This window comes from Atta colombica, unplaced genomic scaffold (assembly GCF_001594045.1).
Source record: "Atta colombica isolate Treedump-2 unplaced genomic scaffold, Acol1.0 scaffold164, whole genome shotgun sequence".
Lineage (NCBI taxonomy): Eukaryota > Metazoa > Arthropoda > Insecta > Hymenoptera > Formicidae > Atta > Atta colombica.
Genome location: NW_017259255.1, coordinates 726708 through 748296, shown reverse-complemented (window position 1 = coordinate 748296; position 21589 = coordinate 726708). Strand labels below are relative to the sequence as shown.

Genomic DNA, 21589 nt, shown 5'->3' with positions numbered 1-21589 from the left:
AATTAAATTTTATTCAAGTCTATTACAAATTTAGTTCAAACATTAATAATTATTACTAAATTTTAATAACATTAAATAAAATATATCACAAGTATTATCATATATGATTAATGTTTAATTTGAATGAACTAAATTTGTAGTAGACTTGAATAAAATTTGATTTATTGAACTAATTTGTTTACTATTGTTTACTTAACTAAATTATTTAGTAATTGTTAATAATAATAAAAATAATAAAATATTAAAATATTTAGTTGACACTATTTCACCAAAACATTTAATAACAGTTACTATTATTAAATCCTTTTTTCGGTGTAAAAAATATGGGAAGCCGATTGTTTTCGAAAATGCTATGGTCTTACTCCGAAAGAAAAAACAAAGTACCTAGATCTCTTCTAAATATATACATATACATATATTCTTATGATCTTTAAAGATCTAACATCAAAAAATATTTTACAGAAGTCAATTACCTTCCTAAAGCGGAGCAGCATGCGTAACACAACACCACATACACTAATCTAGCGAATGGTACTTCACGATACTGAATATCAAGGGAGAAAACGGACGCAACGTAGAAACGTTCACTTCGACCGTCAGGATCTTCGCGAGAGTTTAACAACTGTTTTGCGACGATGTGTTGCGCCCAATCAGTCGCGTCCTACCGACCACTATGTTTTCGTCAAGAAGCATCAACGACACACACGATGATGATGATGATGATGGTCCGTCAGGACGCGGGCGTCGTCCATCGGAGTTCGCTGTCGCACGGACTCTCGTCGAATGGTACCATCGCGGCGGGGCGTCGCGCATTTTTTTTTTTCGTGGGCGTTTCTCAGCCGGCAAATTAAGTCGGGAAAATTGAGGACGATTAATACTTGAGGCACGCAGCACGTCGGCTCACACGGCGGCCATTGTACGTCTCGAACACACGGATGGAGCCAGTACGTTCAAGAGAGAGCGAGACTCGCTGTCCCCCTACCATCGGTGGGGAAGCGTTCGTATACAGGGCGTTTAGAAAGTCCGCATCGGACTTCACCTGTTCTCTAATTCGATTGAAATCGCTGTTAAATGGAATGTCTGCGACATATATTTGTTGAAGACCATATTATATCTTATTATTAGTAAACTGTAATCTTTAAAGTTACGCGAATGACATAGTACTTCAAAGCAGAACAACAAGTCATGATAACATCAAAATTATTAATGTCAAAGACATTAAAATTGTTACTGACTGAAAAGTGATAATTAATAATCATTTTGGAGTCATTTTGGTATTATTATGATGACTTGTGCTTTGCTTGGATCAATACTACTACAATCATTTAATAATAAAAAATCGGAGTATCGAAGAGACGATCGGTGTGTCAGAGATTGAGTGAACTAATTCCTACTTTATCGCCACCCTTTAATGAGCCTTTCGTCAACAGCTTTGTAACTGGTAGCGGTACTCTCCCTTGAATGGAGACTTCCATGACCGGAAGAGACCTTATAAATCGTGATAAATCACGTACGTGGATACGAGCGTGAAAGATTTTATAATTGTATGACCTATTAAAGTGATTCACAATGATCGCCACGAATACAAGTACAGTAAATAACTGTACTAAAGCGTCGAATCAGACCGAAAAAATGGAGTACGTAAAAAGAATCAAATTGATAATGCAATTTTCAGCTGCAATCAGGCTGTTCAAATAACAGTTCGTTCCCAAGAATGCAAGGATAATTAAAATTCTAAAAGCGTATTTATTCGCGCGCGACTTTATCGATGAGTAATGTAAATAAAAACGATTTCTTGCTCTATAATTTCCAGAAGATTATGATAAGAGCAAAAGTGTCGCTGACCTATTCGAAGTAATTATTTCATCGCTCGATATTTGCAACTAGGAAATGGACTATTTATTTTTAAAATATTAGATTCAAAATTCTAATTAAGACGGTGTATACAGAATTATTTAATTTTGTTTGATCATAATAAAGCGAGCATTCTGCGAGCAATTCTATCGTATCAAATCACGATTAATCAACATAACATTCATTAAGCGCGCATAAAAAAATTTCGCGCGGTAGTACACACATGCGGGATGTAATGACACACATTCACAGTTTTTTTGAATAATGTGTTTGCGGAACAAACGAGTTATGAGATAACGTTCGAGAAACATTACGAGGAAGAAAGGTGCAAGTCAAGATGTCTTAGCGTGAACAATTAGAAATAAAGATGCGTTGAACACTAATTTATTTGAAACGTACCGATGTAAGGTAGAAAATCCTTTTTTATTTATTTTTTTGCATTGCCAATGATCGTGGTCAAAGTCCCGTTACAAATGCTTTGAAGCGTTTGATGGACCAATTAGAAGAAAGAATTTTACTGACCAATTAAAAAACGCTTCAAAGCATTTGTAGCATCGCATTGATCGTGCCCAATGTTTGTTCAACTATATATCTAATGATTACATCGTGAATATCATGTCTGTGGATGGCGCCAATATTATCATTACGAAAGTGTGTTTAGCAGTTTGCAACCCCTGCCTTCGTTACGCCGCGCCGCGCCGTGGCTTTCGAAGAGGATAGCGGACGACAGCCTCGCAGCGGCCGGTGTTCGCGATAAGCAGTGCAAATTTAACGTTGCACTCTGTTGCCAAGAGGCAGATAACAATTTACGCGTTAATATATTAGCCGACGTGCGTATCTTTACGAGGGCGTGCGGTGCAAACATTTCCAACTAAGACTTTGACAGCGCAAATGTCGGTAATGGTCATTAACCTCGCAGCCCCGGGTAAGCGGCTTAAGGTATAAAGGGTTGTCGCTCATCCCGCTCGATTACTCCGTTGAGAGAACTCGACGCTATGGAAGTGACGCACTTCGTGTATCTTCTCGTCGGTTTGAGCACGCTGTTAGTGCACGCTGAAAGGAATGCCGAAGCCACCGAGGCACCGATCACCGAAGATCAGCAGAAGGTGTACGATGAATGCCGGAATCCAGACTACAAAAAATACGTAAAGTGTTTAATGAGGCCAAAGAGACACGGTCATCACACAAACCACGGAGACGGGCCGGAAACTGGTAGATCATCAATCGCTATAACAATTGAGATAAACACGGGAATTCGCGTGTCGCTCGGAAACGCTCCGTTCAGACATATTATGTAACTGCAGCTGTTGCACTTAGAAGCTAAGCTAAAGCTGTTGATCACTTAGAAAGATAAACCGTTGCATTAAATTAAAATTACTGGATCTTTTATAACGTAACATACGCAGTTACGCAACACGGTTAGTCGTTAGCGCGACTTTCAAGTACGATGGATAAATATAAACGCGACATAAATATATCATGATGGGCTTTATTGTTAGACAGTTAATTATGTTTAATAATATACCGTATTACCTCGTTCTGCTTGTTTTGTTCGTGTTACAAGAAAATTGTCCCTTACTATTGTACGATAAAATTCTACAGATGCCACTTGTCTGGAAACGTGTCTAAAAAAGTGCGAACATCACTTGGATCTCGATTGCGAAAAAAAATGCGGCTACTGCACGAAAAGAACTAGGCATAGACATCAGATCATTACGGAATACGAGACGGAATGCGAATCGGGAAACTGCAGTCCATCTAATGGCGGATTAAGGACTACTAACATAACGACGAACATCGGCATTAATAATGTCATTAATCCTTTCGGGGACGGTGGTGGTAATGTTACTGGACTCAATATTTTTGCAAATGGTACTAGGTGGGGTTTTCCTCCAGGAGCCTGCTGTCGTGAGTCAAAGCCTCTATTTATTAATATAGAATCTAATGACATAATTTTCCTGAAATGCAATTTAATGGACAAAGAACATTTTAATAAAGTTGGCTTCATTTCCGATTTACAGCACCTGGAGGTCCTTGTCGTCCTGGTAGTCCGCCCTGTTATCCTGGATCAATACCATCGCTTCCTATAGTACCTCAAATCTCGTTAGTACCGCAAATTACATACGGAGTAGGATTTGGAGCCGCAGGTGGTTGCGCGTACAATCAGTGGCTTTGTATTCAACAAACTGGCGTACAGGTAGACATACCGATCGAGTTAGTTAATATTCTTTATATATTAAAAGATGATGTAATAATCGTAGTTTCCAAGCGTGCAGCCCGATTGCTCTGGATGCGGCAATCCTGTCTTACGCTACAAGTGTGACGTAAATTGTTACGCAATTTACAACACAGCAACTAAAACATCTTGTAAAAGTCCGGAATGTATTGGTGGTGAGCGCTTATTATTAATTCATTAATTAATACTAATTATCGTTAATTAATTTAAAATGCAATTTCTTTTTTTTTCTGTCATTAATAATGATATTTCTACTTTTATTTACACGTGCGTATATAAATGTAATATTATTTTATATTTTAGGTTCCACGTAAAAATATGGATTTATTAAAGGCGATTACTAGAAACGAAGAATATTTTATTAATCATTCATATTGTTTATATTTATACAATTTATAGTTCATGCTAACAGTGGACTTGATAAGAAATTGTAGTCATAAAGTAGCCCTAGATTTATCATAAAACAATTCTTCATTTATTATAATTATTATATGTGATCTGTTTCCCAACATTAACTTATGTAAAATAAAGGCGATCTTATTTTTCTTTTACAAAATCCTTGCTTCGACTATGTTCACGTTGTTGTTGTTGATGAAGTATGTTGGTCGGTTTTATAATATAGAAAAAAGTATCGATGAAAATGCGGCCATGTATGTATGGTTGTCAATCTTTTGGCGCAATAGAAGGGATTTCTATTACAATTAAATAATAATAATAATAATAATAATAGTTGCTATTAAAATTATCTATCTAAATTAATTAAATTATAAAACAATGAAATGAAAAATAATGGCTCATATGTTTAAAAATTAATCAGAACAAGGAGCTACGAGTTAATTAAATTACTTTAATGCTAATCCAAAATTGTGTATAATTACAAATAAATTTTCCGATCTATATGCGATTGTAAATTTTGTACGATTTTTATCATCAGCTGTTGTAATAATAATAATAATGACCTCATGTATATAGATCGAAATGTTTGTAATAATAAATAATATTTTAGATAAAAATAATTTAATTGGCTCATAGCCTCTTGTTTTACGATTGAATTAAATTATACATTTCTAATGAATGTAGAATCATGATGAGGCTCGAAAATCCGTTATAATATAAAACTGTTAAAAAACATTTACAGCTCTATTATTTGGACATATGGCTGAAAATAACGTTAGAATGTAATGTATGTAATGCAAGTAAATAAATGAATGGTCATATTGAAACTACAGATGCAATTGCAAAATTTGTCTTGCATTATGCGTAACGCATCGGTCGTCATTGGCGCGCCGATCGCCGGCGTCGACTGCACTGCGTGGACAAGCAATGTGCTTTCGAACCCCTACGGACGAGTACGAGAAGGCTCCATCAGGTGTCAAGGTGGAAACAGGTGCTGGAAGCGTAGAGCCGCAATATTCAAATGCACCGTGGCGAAAGACTGTAACATTACGACGGTTACGAGAAGACTGAATACAAAACGAACGGAATTGTTTTTTATTCCCGTTTTTCAACGTACCTCAAAGCGGGAAGTTGAAAAAGATTTTCTTCAAGACGATTTTCATTGATACAAGAACGAGAAAGATTCGACATAATTTTCCATAGTCATTAGAATATTATTTTGACACCGATGCTTGTGTAGATAAAAAAAAATGTTAAATGATTTTCTGATCAATCTATTGGGTACAAGATGCGAGCAATAGTGATTTAATTTTTTGTTTTTGTCAGAAAATTATTAATATTTTTTCTGTGAACCAAAATAACAACTTAAGAGCAATTCGTATTTACGATAATTACCTGATCACTTTATCATTCGTGTTCGTACATATTTCGTGAAAAGATTCCGAGCATGAGCTGCCCAAACAAAAAGTACTTACAATCGTGAACCTATTACCTGCCTTTCGCAATGCACCGGCTTCGATAAGGTTGGATAGCGAAAGTGCTTGTAGCATCCCGAACAGGCACAGCGTGGGAATAGCAACTTGTTTCTCCTACTACCATCTTTCTTTCAATTCCAAGGCGTGAATAGATCCCTTTCTAAGAAATCTAAGTGCGTCGTTAACTCCCGTGTTCCATGGATAACATGGTGGAATAAAAATTAAATATCACCATGGGAAAGGAAAACGATTTTTTTTATCGATTATCGATTTTTTTTAACATGCGCTAAATGTTAGCGTCTCATTGTGGCATAGAAAATTATATAACATAGAAGACACGGATACAAAATTAATTATAAATATGTCACGTTTATCCTTTTGTATAGTCTATTAGAATGTAAGGCTGAAGCGTTTACGTTTATTGATCGCCATTGGTATATCATCGGGGAGACCCGGAAGCAATATTCTACGAGACTATTTTGCGTGAGGAACGTGTAAACGCAATATTTTACCAGCATCGATTTGTACCTAAAACAACTACTCTAGGCGGATTTGCCCTTAAGCGACGCCTTCCATCGTTATTGTATTGTTAGAACAGACAGCTAGCCAATACGTACACACGATGCCGTCACCGTATACGCTACGTTATGCCATACCAGTTTCTCGAACGATAAGAATGCAACGTTTCCCTCTGGCGGGCCGGACAGCGTGGGCCGTCCTGCCTCCGAACAATCAAATTTACTGCGAGCGCAAAGGATTGTTCCTGTTATTTCAGCCCACTCCTGCGTGAGCATCCGCCAATCAATTTCTTTTTTCGTTAATCCTTTTAAAAATTCTTTTTTATGTGTTGGACATAGATTTCTTTTCGCGTTAGACAAGATCTCTATAATTTTTTTGTTCTTGATAAAAATAATTAATACCGTTTTCAGGAAAAAATAAGAGTTGCAATCCAGGTAGAATACAAAACCATAATAAGACCAAGGTGGCATCAAGTAGAAATTATTTTAGGAAAAATCATAATGATATTATCCGATACACTTTTGATGATAATTTTGTGATGAATTCTTTTCTAACACACACACACACACACACACACACACACACACACACACACACACACACACACACACACACACACACACACACACATGAGCATTATTTTTTCTAAAATAACTTTTATTTAATATCATCTTGATTTTATTATGATTTTTATTCTAAGAGAATATTAAAATTAGTTCATGGAAGACATTTTATGATCGATATATTATCACCAAGCAATGAGGAAGTAACTTCCTCATTTCCTTTCTTTTTTTCGGTCTACACCTGGTGTACCAGGCTTATCAAGCGCATGACGGACCACTCACGGATATATATATCGAAATCCAGGTGGAACCATTAGAGCGAAAGATCGACTCGTATACCAGACCACTAACATCCGTCGGTTGATGTATCAAAAAGTCATACACCGTCAAGCCATCAAATTTCGTCCTATACAATATATTTTTTATAACTCTCCATCTATTCTCTGTGTGTACTTTGCGTAAAAGGATTGAAGGGTACGCTGCATGATATTGCGCCAACAATACGCTACGCGCCTCTCTCCCTCCCCCCCCATAAAGAACATTAAATTTTCACGGTTTGTGAACTTATTTCTCTGCTCCCTGAAGACGCCCCTCGAAGGCGCGTGCCAAGTTCGAATGAGGCTTTTAATTAACTCGAGCACATGTCATCCGCGCGCGTCGACTTCCTGCGGTTAAGAACACTCGGCAAAATTAGTGGAACATATAGGAAGTAAGACAGAGAAGTAAGACAGAGATCTTATTTCCTTCGCAGCTTTTATATATAAAACATTACGTAAGAACGTATTATATGTGTAAACTTTGTGATTAACTGAAAACTGAATTAGCTTACTACATCAAATAATTAATTGATTATTTACATAAGGTGTCATCAAGATCCTCATCGGTTGAATAATTCGAGAAGTCACTGGTCCGTAAAATGACTACCGTGGGCATCGTCGAGAGCGAATGGAAATTCGTTGGGGACGGCCCCCAGTCAAGGGTTAGCAAAAGTCCGTTACAGTTATTCCTTGAAGTAATCGTTCAGTCGAGCATTCGGAAGACACTAATGAAATGACCGGTAATCGATTGAACGATAGTATGCACGCATAAACATTCATATCTTGTTTTAGACTCGACACAATCGAGATTTTGAAACATAATCTTTTCCAAGCATTTCTAATGAGTGCAAGCAAAATAGAAATGAGTTTGGAAATTCTAATTATCTTTGAAACGTTTATCATCTACGAGGCATATGACTCACGAATATTCTTATACGAATATTCTTATATGTAGATGCATTCATATTTATGAGTTACACTTACTATCTATACGTTAGTGAGTCACATATAATTATATAATATAAAAATAATCGTAAGTTTAAAAGTCAAAACAGAATGCGCAATTAATATACTGTATTAAAATGGAAAGCATAAAGAATGCGAAAAATAAAAAATAAACGAACATTTAGACGTATTAATTAAAAATATCAGTTTTACATGCATAAGTATAATACTTTTGTGATAAGATGCAGGCGACCATTAAGGTACTATGCCATTCAAAAATGCATTTAGTTATGGAGCTATTATGAATCCGTTGCGATCGTTTTGCAAATGATAACCTTCATTTGTCGTTACCCATTTTAATTATTATTTGTGTCTCTGAGGGTCGCTCGTTTTCTTTAATTGCACGGCGCGATGGTATATTTAATTAGCTTTCTGATTGAGTCGATGAGAACAACCGCGTGTAACAGCAGGATATAATGCTCCAGGATATTACAGTAGGGGGAACGGTTACTTTATAGAGATACGGGTTTTACACTGCTTATCGTTTGCCGATTGCTAAATAAGTCAACATCGACGTCGGCGTGGATTTTTTCCTTTTCGATGTCGATTTTAATTTATTCAAGCCCACGTAATCCGCCATGTCCGATACTATTGTTAATTTCACTTAAAAGAATCGCTCCGTAGGATCTGCATACACTCTTCCTGTAAGTAAACATGGCTTCAATATATCGCTTCCTTATTTAAAAAAAAAACTGACACTAAAAAAATTAAGTTTCCCTTAAGGAAAGAGAAAAACTTTTTTTACCTTAACAGAAAATTATTGACAAAGAATATTGGTAAGAAGAATATTCCTAAAGGATGATGAAATGTTATTTTTGTCATCCTTATTTCACAATCTTTAAAAAACTGTTCTTTTAGAATGTGCTTTTTTAAAAGTCACTTTTTGAATTGTGACGATTTGAAGATTTTTTTATAAAATTATGTAAATTCACTCTCTGTTATAATTGGTTTACTTAACTCATTCATGTATACAATTCGAAAATAACATTTTTGAGTTGTAACATTTATTAAGTAAGAAAGCGATATGATAAACGAAAAGAGACTTTTTGTTTTTACGTATACATATTGCTTTCGGAAAGAAAATTCCTTTTAAAAGGAATGCCTCTCAAAAGGAGTCTTCCAAATCGGCTTACCGTACGCAAGAGATCAACACTTTTTTGGCCGTCTCCATAAATCAACGGTCTATATTGTGCGCGACATTAAGGTATACACATAATGTATATCCGTGTTTGTAGTATTAATTTATTGCCTGCTTGATCGCATGTGAGATTAGTGAGAAAGGCGTGGGTCACATCGAGGTATTTCTTAAGCGCCAGGATTTCGTGGTCTACTCACGCGGTCTACGTTTTTAGATTAGCGCTTCTGGATGACACGAAATGTATTGGGTGTTCGATTCGCTGTTGCGGTCAACTTTTTTTCTGTAACGAGAGAAACCAGATTTTTGCAATTGTATCAATAGGCACCCTCCACCGTTCGCTCATTTTCCCAGCTCACCAGTAGCCATGGCGGATTACAAGATGAGTCTATGGTATCGCGTAGAGAGAGTGCTTTTTGCTTGGCTCAAGGCCTCGGTAGGAGATGTGAATGAATCTAGAACCTGTTTCTCTCCCCACAGGTTCTTCTCACACTTGCCCGACTTCTTTGCACGAAGTCGCGTGATAATTTTACTGAAAATAGCATCATCAGCACTTTTTTCCGCATCCGGATTTAATATACATTGTAGTGCTCCTCGCTGTTTCAATATTTTAGGGAACTGAAACTTTTCTTCTTTTATTTTCATTAAACGCGCGGCCATAGAGCTATTATCAACTGTATTATCAAAATTGATTACAAGTTAACGGAGCGCAATATTGGAAAAAAGACAGGAGTAGTTCTATTATCATTGATGTTGTTATTTATTATAGAATTATTATTATTAATATAATTATTAAAGGGAAGAAACAGAGACGAATAAAGAGAGTGGGAAAGGTAAAGGGATTGTATCCCCGTGCAGGTAGCGCCACGGGCAATCGGTGTTCTTGTGATACCGGCAGTTTCGAGCGAGTCCTGCCGGTGAACGTTCGTATAGGCCGAGCGAACGGGGCTTCTTCTTCCCTCTCGTCGACTGGTGGCAGATATCGATGCATCGTTCCTTCAGTTGCTTGCGAGTTGCCTCTAAAGCAGAGCGTGTGATACGGACGCCCGTATAGCAGTGTCTCGTTTTATCACTTATCAGCGTTTCCGGGTTCACGGGCACGCGGTAAAATTAAGATTAGAATCGAGATCGGATCGGAGCCGATGACGCATCGTTTCATCCACGGGACCATGTTCGCGCAGTGGAGGAACATTAACGTTCTTTGATCGAAGGTAAGTCTCCATCACGATATCTTTGTTTCTTCTTCTTATCATCGTGTCTTCATGCTATGCGTGTCATTTGTAATTAATAATCACACACACACGCGCATACACACATACACACACATCTCTGTGTTTTTCAATATATCTTTTCGATAGACAAGATGCTAAGTTGATAATGTCATGCTAACAAAGCTTTTTTCACTTTATATTAAATAACTATAAAAGTTATTTATTATTTAAGTTTAATAATTAAGTTATTAATTATTCCGAATTATTAAATAACTTCTATAGTTGTTTAATTTCTCGGAATGTAATTTGAAAAATTGATTGCTTATTGGTAGAACATTGGAACGCTTTATTTGCTCCTCTTTAGTTTACATTTAGCTGTACTTAATGCCTAGATATCAACACATGCTTTCTTAGAGGACGTTGACGTATACAAACGTCATGTACACAGTCAGTTTCGCATATTTAGAGCTCCAACACACATTAATTTCGCGTACGGTATATGTATACGTAAATCACGCTGCTACCAGAAACTGCCGGCTTTTAATTCGAGATTTCTGTTATTGATAAAGATCAGTACTAAATTATCCTCTCCCTGTAATACAAATTACTGAATATTGGCTGCAAAAACAAACACAATTCATCTAAGAGTTAAGTCAAAATATTTCTGTTATTTCTGTTATTCTCGCAATGCTCTTGTCTGTCTATTCAAATTACAAATTGCACTAGACAATTGTAAATTAGAAGCTATAAAAATTTGAAGCATTGTTTTTTAATTCAATAATTGTATTAATTCATATAACTGTACAAAGAAACATGGAGGTTTGTAATCATTAATTTTAATATTCATTTAATTCAATTCTTGAGTAAAATAAATTAAAGTCAGTTTGCAGTCGCAAATAATATCTACAAATTTTTTTTTATTGTCTCTGGATTTATTCCATTTTGCAAAGGGATAAATATTTATTTAAAAAAAAATATATTAACACACTAAAAGATTAGTATCGAGTTACGATGGTCATGATGCGTGAATTTTAATATGCTAGTATTCTTCTTAATTAAACATCGTGCGATAAATAAGTAAGAAATTTCTTCTAATAATTATTATTATTATTTGCGTCAGTATCATATTATTGATGAAAATCAAAGTTTTCTAGGTCATTCTAGGCATTATTAATGACGTATCATTATATTTTTCTCATAATACTTGAATAACGTTAACCCTTTCACTATAGCAATCCGTGACTAAGAAGCGACGATACCTTGATGTTCACGGTATGTCGAGTGCATACGCTAAGTACATCTATAGAATTGCGTTACTAACATCATACGTGCACTATATCGTTGATATCATTCTATTGCATGTTATATTGAATTATTACTAGGACTGAGCAAAGTACATCATTCAAGTATACAAAATATTGTCAATCTTAGCATTTGAATTACAAAATATTTTCAATCTTTCGATTTGAAATACAAAATACTTTTATTTCGCTAACTGTATTTCAAATACTATATTTCAAATACAAATATTTGAAATATGTCCAGCCCTGAATATTACGTATTTGCAATATTCAAATAATAAATATCCGCAAATCGAAGCGTTACATTCTAAGTGAAGCAGTACGTCGATATGATAACATTCCAATCATACATAATAAACGCAGTAAAATCTATCGGAAATATTTTTTCGAGTAGCATTCAGCATCATTTGTAGCGAGCTTTAATATCGCAAGTCATGCGTAACCCATTTCGTTCGATCATATCGACAGTGTTAATACAAACAAGATAATTAACTGTCAGATGTACGCAGCGTGCTATGTATGCATTGCGAACTCACCTATTTCAAGATAACGGTATAAGATCGTAAGCGATGCGCGAGATGCATTACAGTTATGTAGTACGCCCGCTTTATTCTGTTGAATTAAACACGCCCCTTTTGCTTTGACAGACAATCGGAAAATGCAATATTAAATAGTTTGAGTATTCATAAAAATTCTTGCATAAGGATTAACGCGTATAGAGAATGTCTACAAATTTCTGATACCGTAAATGTAGGTGACTTGGAACAGCATATATTTTTGTTAAATTCAATCATGGAATCCATCATGAGTCTTTAAAGGAGTCCTTAAAGTTAAGTTTAAGTTTTAAATTTTCTTCAAAGATTCATGGATGGATTCTATGATTGAATTTAACAAAAATACATGCTGTCCCAAGTCACCTACATTTACGGTATCTCATGAATATGTATTATATTAATGCACTCTATAAAATTTGAATTGGGAAAATAATAGCGGTTTTAAATGAGTTTTCGCCCTCATAAGGGCGTGCAGGTGCATTTTTACCCTCCAGTTTTCACTTTACCAGTATTCATGACTATACAATATGCACTTATATCAACCCATCAATTTCATGCGTCGCGAGGAGAAGTTGAATTTTGCCCACCGGATTCTCGAATTGAATTTTCTCTCATTTATAATTTAAATAATGTTGAAAAATACATAACAATATGAACAATAAGAATCTTATTAGACCATACATATACATAACATGTCTTTAATAAATGCCTATTGAGCATCAAAATTTAATGTGATATTTAAGTAGTTTAGCTGCGTTTTTAAGTCTGTAAAATTTCAGCACGCTTTCAAAAAGTGATTAAAAAATTCACATTGAATTATTTAAGCATCAATTCGATCGTTGGGCTTTTAATTCTTATTACAAAACAATATGTATGCATTAAAGTGGCTGTATTGCTGACAGCCAAAGAAATTCAGTCTAGAGTCAACTTATTTCATAAAACAGAGGCAAATGCTTTTTTCGAAATAAGTTGACTCTAAACTGAATTTCTTTGGCTGTCGATCGATCATATTTTTTATTAAATTCATAAGCTATTCAGAAAAAGATCGATCTGTCTGCATTATTCGAATGCGAATGTATGCCAGACTGGTGTGTTCGAGGACATGCGGCTTCGGGGCCGATAATTTTACTTTCTACGGGACGCCGTTTGATGAAGAGTAAAAAAAAATATGGGAGGGATACGGAAATTTTCGGAGAGGAGAGAAAAGAGAGAAAGAGATCTGTCGAACGACCGAGATATTTGCCATATTTTGCCGTTGGTGCGTGACACCGATTTCGTTCAGCCGACCTGTCGAATCGAACTTGTATTTTTCAGAACCAAGAACATAGTCGAGCCATATTGAGAACCGGATTTTGAACCAGACTTCTAATCGTACATAAAAAAAAGCTATAGTTAGCGGTCTTTCGTTATTATGTAGAGCCACACATATAATTGATGAAATGATGAGGGTGATGAGTAGTTATTGTCCCTCGTTCGCAAGGACAATGGACATCTGCTCCTTGGTGCATACAGCGCTTCCCGAAAGGCAGGTTCCCATGGCTGGTCGTGAGTCAGGTGTGCCTAACAGTGCAGACGTGAAAGCGCGAGTCCTGCAAAGAACATTATCACCCGCATCTCTCTTTCTATTTATACGTTTGTATATAACTGACTTTACATAAATCCCGTATTTAAACAAAAAACAAATTTTCAAGCTGCGATGGAAAACCAAAAATCGTTTGCATTGAAAATGTATTTTTACAAGGCCAATTTCTGTTATAGAGTGTCAGATTGTTTTGCATTTATTGATAAAATATATTTGTGCGAGCGTTAATTTTACCTTCCATATCTGGTAGTCATGAATTCATTGGAAAATGAAAAGACTATGTCGTAATCCAAGTCCAAATTAGGACTTCGCTTTGGTTCCGCTATGCTAATAGCTTCGCGTCACTGTTATTCGGTAACAGTTCGATGTATTACTTTTGTATAAATAAAATTATGAAAAGAAACATAAAATTGTCTTATTAATGAGAATTATAATAAAATAAAATCGACTAAAAACGATGATGATTTTATTTATTTACGTAACTTAAAATTAGTTTAAAAAATTACTTTTCGAATTGGTGTTTCTTATAGATTTTTGAATGCTGAAAATGGTGTCACCAGCCTATCAGGTCCAATGTAATTGAACTTAAATATCCAAAAAAAGGCTTTTTTAAAATGATATTTGACATTTATTTCTAAAGAAAGTTAACGTTATCTTGAAATTCCGATTAAAAATCATGAATGTATTTGTTTATTTCCTTTATAAAATGCATTTTTATTTCAATATATTTCTTAGTTAGATTATATTTCAATATAGTCATGCTAATGAATTAAGTACAGAGTTTTTCAAGATAGCAATTTTCCACTTATGACGATAAAGTCGTATATCTATTATACAATTTCCAATGGCTATCGACATATAAACAGTCATATGCTATACAACTTTTATCTGAAACATTTTTTTGGAAACACGTTTTTTTAGACATTCGAGATGCAATGAAAATTAGACACACACACACACATACACACACACACACACACACACACACTCTCTCTCTCTCTCTCTCTCTCTCTCTCTCTCTCTCTCTCTTTGTCTCATACATATATATACATTTAACGGAATTTAAAACGATAAATTACATTAATAGTCAGAAACTAAAAATTATAAGTATAATGATTTTATTATCATAGGCGGAAAATTTACTATATTACAATTAGAAAAATTCTATATTTGAATCCTTTATAACATGGAATAAAAATAAAATTAAAAAAATATTTTGTAAGAGATGAATAATACATTTATGATTGTTAATACACTTCTGATCAGAATTTTAAGACATTATAACCTTTTAAAAAAAATAACCAAACACAAAGAAAGCCATTTTTTAATTAAATTTCATTTAATTAAATTATTTCGGAAATAGAACATACCAGTGAAATTTAACTTGGCATCGTTTTCAACATCCAAAAATCTATAGGAAATACCTTCTTTAATTCAAAATTATAAAAAATTATTTTAAAAAATGTATTTTTTGTGAACTAGTGTGAAAGCTTAGCTTGTGTATTTTTACAATTAAAGTAAACAGATACAACATATTAGTGTAGTTTTTTCAGAACAAAGAATTCTGTTGCCGGTCGCAAAACCAGATAGATGATTCTCGCTGTACGTACTCGGTGAATTTGCAATCGTGTAAATCGTACTGAAGATAGCAACCGTTACCTAGTCTCTTCCAGATACTCTCGACCAATGCTCTCGGCTAAAGTTTCAGTTTACGCAGACGTATTCTCTCTTAAACAATAGTGCGATAGTACGATAATGTGTTTTTCAAATGTCTATTACTCGTTCAGAATTTTATAAACGTCGTCGTCAATATTGTTATTCATTTTTTATCACTGGACCTTCCATTATATGATATTAAAATATGTAAATATAATTACATTCATTCGATTGTCATGAACTTTGATAAAACAAATCACGTGGAAAAGGAAACGCAGTGTTAACGGAATGTGAAAAAAACAAAGAATAAGAAGAAGAGAACGTGTAAACGGGTTCATTGTCCGATTACCTACCTAAGATGCTCTTCTCGCGGTTCATTTTGCTCCTTTTTTACTCAAAAACGCGGAACACACATATGGACGAGCGACAGATGTATTGTACATATGCGATGGCGACCGTTTTGTGGACGAGAGCTGACGTCACCCGACGACAAACCTTTCAAGGAAGTCCGAGGCTGTCTCGTGAAGTCTCCACCTTTCCCTTCCACGTTTCTCTCTTTTCTTTGCTTTTCTTACTCTACACATACAGGGTGTTCCGTAGAAATTACCGTAGCCGATACCGTAGGATCTTTAAATTTGATGTATTTCTCTTGATTTAATTTTTAACGTTATGAGTACTTAATATGAATGGGATATTCTAAAGAAAAAAAGAAGGAAAACAATAATTATACAACTGTTAGAAAAATGTAATTATTAATTGTGAGAAATTCATTATTATTTCTGTCTATTTGAAACATTTTCCGATCATATACACACATGTGGATTTATGTTTTTTCTTACAATAAAATGGACTTACACCGTTCACTTTTCACTTTTCTTTTTTTTTCTTCAACGTGAAGAGAAGAAGAGAAAAGATAAATCGTGCAAGTTCAGCTAAAAAGAACAAACCTTATGTAATAAGTATCTAATTTTATTTACAGCACATTTTTGCGATGCGTCTATTCAAACGTTATACGACTGATACGAGCCCACAGCTCGTTTCGGCTGTACCTATATCTCAAGACGTTACGACTACGAATAATGCCGAGAGCAATACAACCGAGAGATCGGAAGAAAAATCGAAGACAGACGATAAATTGGACGATATTCTTCCAATCAAAGAAGATACCGACACGCAAAAAGAATCGATGGATTCTTCTATTCTAACTCGTAAAGGTAAGAATATAATAAGGTTATATATCATCACAACAATGTGCATGTATACTTTGCGCAACATCCAGCCAATACAAAAAAATATTTGTATTTCTTCGTTTATCTGTAATATACAATAACAAAGTTGAAGTTAATTTTTGACATTTTAAAATCGATTACACCTTTGCTCTCGCTTTGCACCCCGCTCCGAAAGGAATCTCAACATGGGGACGAAAGATGGGTCGACGATGGGATCAAATGAAGAGGTCAGACAGCTCCGAGTTGCTTTCGGTATCACGACGACGACGACGATGGAGTCCACATCGGAAAAGCGACTACGATGAAATCTCAAATGAGAATGAAAACGTAACACAACAGTAACTTAATGCATTATACTGATTAGTTTCAACTAAGAAGATCAAAAATGAAAACGCGCTTTTGGACACTATTTATTGCAGAAGATAGTCTTTTGTACTCATATTAAGAATTTCAAACTTTAGCTTTCAATACTTTTAGTTAATTTTTTAACGATAAATATAAAAATTTTGAAGTTATCTAAATTAATCACAATACAAACAAAAATTGGGCAGGATGATAGATTTTGAGAAAAAGAGAAAAATAATTAAGTATTACAAATGTTTCAGAACTAATTGAATTTTTTTCAATTATGTGTGATATAAATATAGTTCGGATTAATACGTTTTCACCACTGATTTTATCTTGACAATGCAGTCGACGATAGCGTTGACTAATATACTGGCAGCCAGGATTCGCATTAATCCTAACTGTATTTATATCGCAGTAGAAAAAAATTTATCCTAGAATATGAAATATTTAACCGTTTCCTAAAATTCTGCTAATTAATCGATCCAATAAGTTAAACATTTTTATATTTATTATTAATTTAAAAAAAACTAAAGAGATGCCTGAAAAAAATTTCAAATTTTTAATACAGTAAATTCGGGTATTATGTCTATACGGAAAAGATGACCGCTGTAATTATTCTTTAATAATTGCTGAATAGAGCATTTTTTAATCATTCTAAAAATTTGTGGCCATTGTTTCCTTATGACCATTTTATTTGAATTTACCCTATGGACATGAAAAACTATTTTTGGCAACAAATCGAATTTTAAAAACGCGTTTCCACTCTAATCCTTCCTTTGTACGACGTATGAAATAAAATTTTCGAAAAATATTTCGAATAATCAACATTTTAGGGAAATAGCGAACTCCCAAGGCCAAAAAGAATTCCCAGAGTAGAATCTTTAAGAAATCTCTTTAGGACTAGCGGCGATCATTCTGTTAATGGCAAAAGTTCTACGAGAAACGCGACAATACAAGAGGAGGATGCTGTCATCAATGTTAGTCATTGTCCGATGGAGAAAACTCTCAGCGAAGGAGCGATCAGGAAGCTTCCGTTTCGAAGAATTTGTCCAGAGAATTCCAACGATCGCGAATTCGCTGAAATCGATCGGGAAATGTTCCTCCGTCAAAAGAAATTACAGCTGAGTCGCAGCATACAAGATCTTCAAGAACAACAGCGGGTCTTAGATTACATACTCAAAAATCATGAGAGCTTGAAAACACATCAGGATGACACATTTATACGAGAAACATTGGAGAACATTGGTACGAACGTGAATCCGAAATCTTCGGGAGAAATAAAACGTAGGATTCCGACGCGAACGCCTAATCACCAATCTACCAATAACGTTGGTGTCAACGAAGTTAAAGGAAATTCCTATCCCCAGGGATTATCTTCCGGATCGTTGACTGGTTTGGAAGATTTACTGAGCAACCTGCGCATAGGTTGTGATGAAAGTGGTTATGATTCTGATAGTACGCGAACCGGCGCGGATTCGCCGGACAGTGAAAAATCGACGGTGCCTTCCTCATTGAAGACGCGTAGTTTTTCAATAACATCGTACGATTATCGCGGCATTGACTTATCGCCAATCAGTGATATTTCGAGAAAAAAAAATACAGGTATAGTAACCGAACCACGTTCATCAGAAACGTACATTTCGAAGATCGAGAAAGTCAATGTCATTGATGCCGCTATCGATGCCGCGGCGAGTAATCCTTCCTTCAAAGATTCGACCCAATCTACTACGTTAATGTTAGAAGAGGATAACGATACGGACAGCTGCGATAAAGATACTTTTGCCGATTTTCTAGAAAACCAGCCGGATTTAACGAGAATTTATTCTAAAACGGAACCAGATCTCTTGCCAAAATCTTGCAAGGATCTAATGAAAGCAGCATCTGCGACTTCTGCATTGACCAGCGAAGATTTAACAAAACTTCAGGTGACATACCGTAACGATCTCGACGTTACACTGCAATGTGACGATGTTGATGCGTATGGTATCGATGATGCTAAAATGAAAGCCGATTTCAATGAGAGAAAACTTTGTGTAACGCCAAAAAGTCATATTAACGTATCTCAGATGGCTAAATTTCAGAATTTACTGAAAGACAAGAAATTCAAAAATAGAAAATGTTCAAGTCCAAGTGTATTACACCTTTTAGAGCATGCTGCGTCTCCGTGTAAAGATAGCCCTCCGGCTAATAAACTCCATTCCTTAACTGATGCGATGACTAACCCTTTACGATATTACAGCCCAAAGAGATCGCGTTCCACTCTAGAACTTGATATACTGGACGTAACGAGGAACATAACGAAGAAAACAATTTGTATGTCATCGGTTCCTATCACTTCTATTATTAAACCTGTCACTGCCGCTAACAAGATCCTAATACGACGTGAATTGAAAACGATGAAGCTGACGGTGAACCACATGGCGGGTCTTGGTATTTCGGTCGAACGGTGCGAGGCGGCTAGGCCATTCTACGTGATCGCCAAAATGGATCCCAACGGCGAAGCCGCTAAATCGAAGCAATTCCGCATCGGCGATGAAATCGTCCGAGTCTGCGGACGTAGGATACGCGGTATGTCGATGGCGGAGGCGCGAAATGCTTTGCGGAGTTGCGTTGGTATTGTTGAACTGCAAATCGCGAGAGAACCAAATTCGACTTTCGGTGAAGAAATCGGTGATACGTGGGGCAACGCCTTGACGCGAACGCGAAGCGATCCTGACGCGTGGATTTTGAAGAACAAAAGAACTGAATCGTTAGTTTCCTCTAACGATGCTGGATCTTCAACGAACGCTGGAATTCCTCGCGCCGTTGACGATGCGACTGTTAGTCTCCAGAAGATGACAGGTATGAAGAAGTTTCAGGTCATGAGAAAACGAAGCTCTGAAGCGTCCACTGTTCGACGAGGGTCCAGTTTATCCATTGATCTGTTGACGATCATATTAGAAAAAGGAGCGCCGAAGAAATTGGGTTTCTCCATTGTTGGCGGCGTTGATAGCAATAAAGGACGCATGGGTATTTTTGTGAAGGATATTATGCCTGGTGGACAAGCTGCAGAAGAAGGTACGTATTTCTTGCGAAACATTAGAACGGTTTATTTTAGAATATGAAATTGATATATTCAATAAGAGAATGGATTGAAATAGCTTGAAATGGATTCAGATTTTCAGAAATACACATTCGCAAATATTAAATTAAAATTAAAAATTCTGAATAAGAGATGCAGTTTTTTGAATCCAGTGGAATAAAAAAGTTCTTTTTTTATTCAATTGAATTCAATGGAACGGAATGAGAATTAAATAAATAAGATTAAAGAAAGAATAAGGTAAAAAGAAAATAAGACTAAAAAAAGTTCTTTTTTAACTTTAATTGAATTTAATGGACTTAAAATATGCATAAAAATTGTAATCTATTTTAATCCATTCTTGATTACTGGGTATATAAAAGTACACAAAGGAAGTACGTTGTATCTTTTTTGACGATACGTACGAGAGAAAATTTGCAGTGGTTTATCTGTAATGTTTAAGGTACTTTGAGAGTGGGAGACGAAATTTTAGCGATCAATGGCTCCTCGTTGGATGGGTTGACACACGCCAAGGCATTACAGATGTTCAAAAGCGCCAAAGCCGGAAATTTGATACTTCACGTCGCTCGAAGAGATCCAACGCATAAACGGTTGTGTCACGCAAACCATGTTTAGATTAATATTTAGCTATTAGCTAACATGGTTAGTTTTTTTGCTTTGCTCTATTAACAATTACCGACTATAATCTTTGCTTTTTGCTTTCAGTGCCGTTATTAATTAATGATAATATATGAAATATTAACGAAAATTTTTCTATGTTGCAGATATGTCACTCAAGCAAAGTCGTACGATTGCCTCGATAAATTAACGAAATCCACTGATGAATGAAATTATTGTCATTATGTTTGGTCCTTAATTATATTATTAATTTTGTTTTTAAAAACATAATGAATTATCAGAAGTTATAAAATTTTCTATTAGATACAATTTCCAAAACTTCTTGAGTTTATTAAATTAAAAATTTACATCTAAATATTAAAAAATTTACATTAAAATATTTTACATTCTAAACATTTCTTGTATTTTGGTTAGCATCTAATGTGCTTTCGATAATATTTTGTACGCAGAGGGATATATTATAACTGAACTCTAATGTGATATCAATTACTTTCTAACGAATAATGTTAGT

General features: G+C 35.3%; 2 protein-coding genes across 3 annotated transcripts; both read left to right on the top strand.

Moving 5' to 3' along the window:
* The first annotated feature begins 2427 nt into the window (after window positions 1-2427).
* Window positions 2428-4449, top strand: LOC108686128. Of its 2 annotated transcripts, none has more exons than XM_018191235.1 (5): window positions 2428-3066; window positions 3457-3762; window positions 3876-4051; window positions 4116-4245; window positions 4394-4449. In XM_018191235.1, the coding sequence occupies exons 1-5, from the start codon at window positions 2850-2852 to the stop codon at window positions 4402-4404; spliced, it is 840 nt and encodes a 279-aa protein (XP_018046724.1). In that variant the 5' UTR covers window positions 2428-2849; the 3' UTR covers window positions 4405-4449. The 2 variants fall into 2 exon arrangements, 1 of the variants encoding a protein (XP_018046724.1); XR_001931686.1 differs by having other exon boundaries at window positions 2429-3066; window positions 4124-4245.
* Window positions 4450-10498: 6049 nt separating this feature from the next.
* Window positions 10499-21132, top strand: LOC108686121. The gene is made up of 5 exons (XM_018191224.1): window positions 10499-10711; window positions 16784-17018; window positions 17209-17360; window positions 18215-20438; window positions 20903-21132. Exons 2-5 carry the CDS (start codon window positions 16796-16798, stop codon window positions 21073-21075), a joined length of 2772 nt encoding a protein of 923 aa, XP_018046713.1. The 5' UTR covers window positions 10499-10711; window positions 16784-16795; the 3' UTR covers window positions 21076-21132.
* The last annotated feature ends 457 nt before the right edge of the window (window positions 21133-21589 follow it).

What these genes read in the sequence shown, in the direction of transcription:
- LOC108686128 (XM_018191235.1), top strand. Translation starts at nt 2,850, where the DNA reads ATGGAAGTGACGCACTTCGTGTATCTTCTCGTCGGTTTGAGCACGCTG. An exon ending in CGGAGACGGGCCGGAAACTG is followed by an intron (nt 3,067 to 3,456) that starts GTAGATCATCAA and finishes AAAATTCTACAG; the next exon opens with ATGCCACTTGTCTGGAAACG. An exon ending in TCCTCCAGGAGCCTGCTGTC is followed by an intron (nt 3,763 to 3,875) that starts GTGAGTCAAAGC and finishes TCCGATTTACAG; the next exon opens with CACCTGGAGGTCCTTGTCGT.
- LOC108686121 (XM_018191224.1), top strand. Translation starts at nt 16,796, where the DNA reads ATGCGTCTATTCAAACGTTATACGACTGATACGAGCCCACAGCTCGTT. An exon ending in TCTCAAATGAGAATGAAAAC is followed by an intron (nt 17,361 to 18,214) that starts GTAACACAACAG and finishes TCAACATTTTAG; the next exon opens with GGAAATAGCGAACTCCCAAG. An exon ending in TGGACAAGCTGCAGAAGAAG is followed by an intron (nt 20,439 to 20,902) that starts GTACGTATTTCT and finishes GTAATGTTTAAG; the next exon opens with GTACTTTGAGAGTGGGAGAC.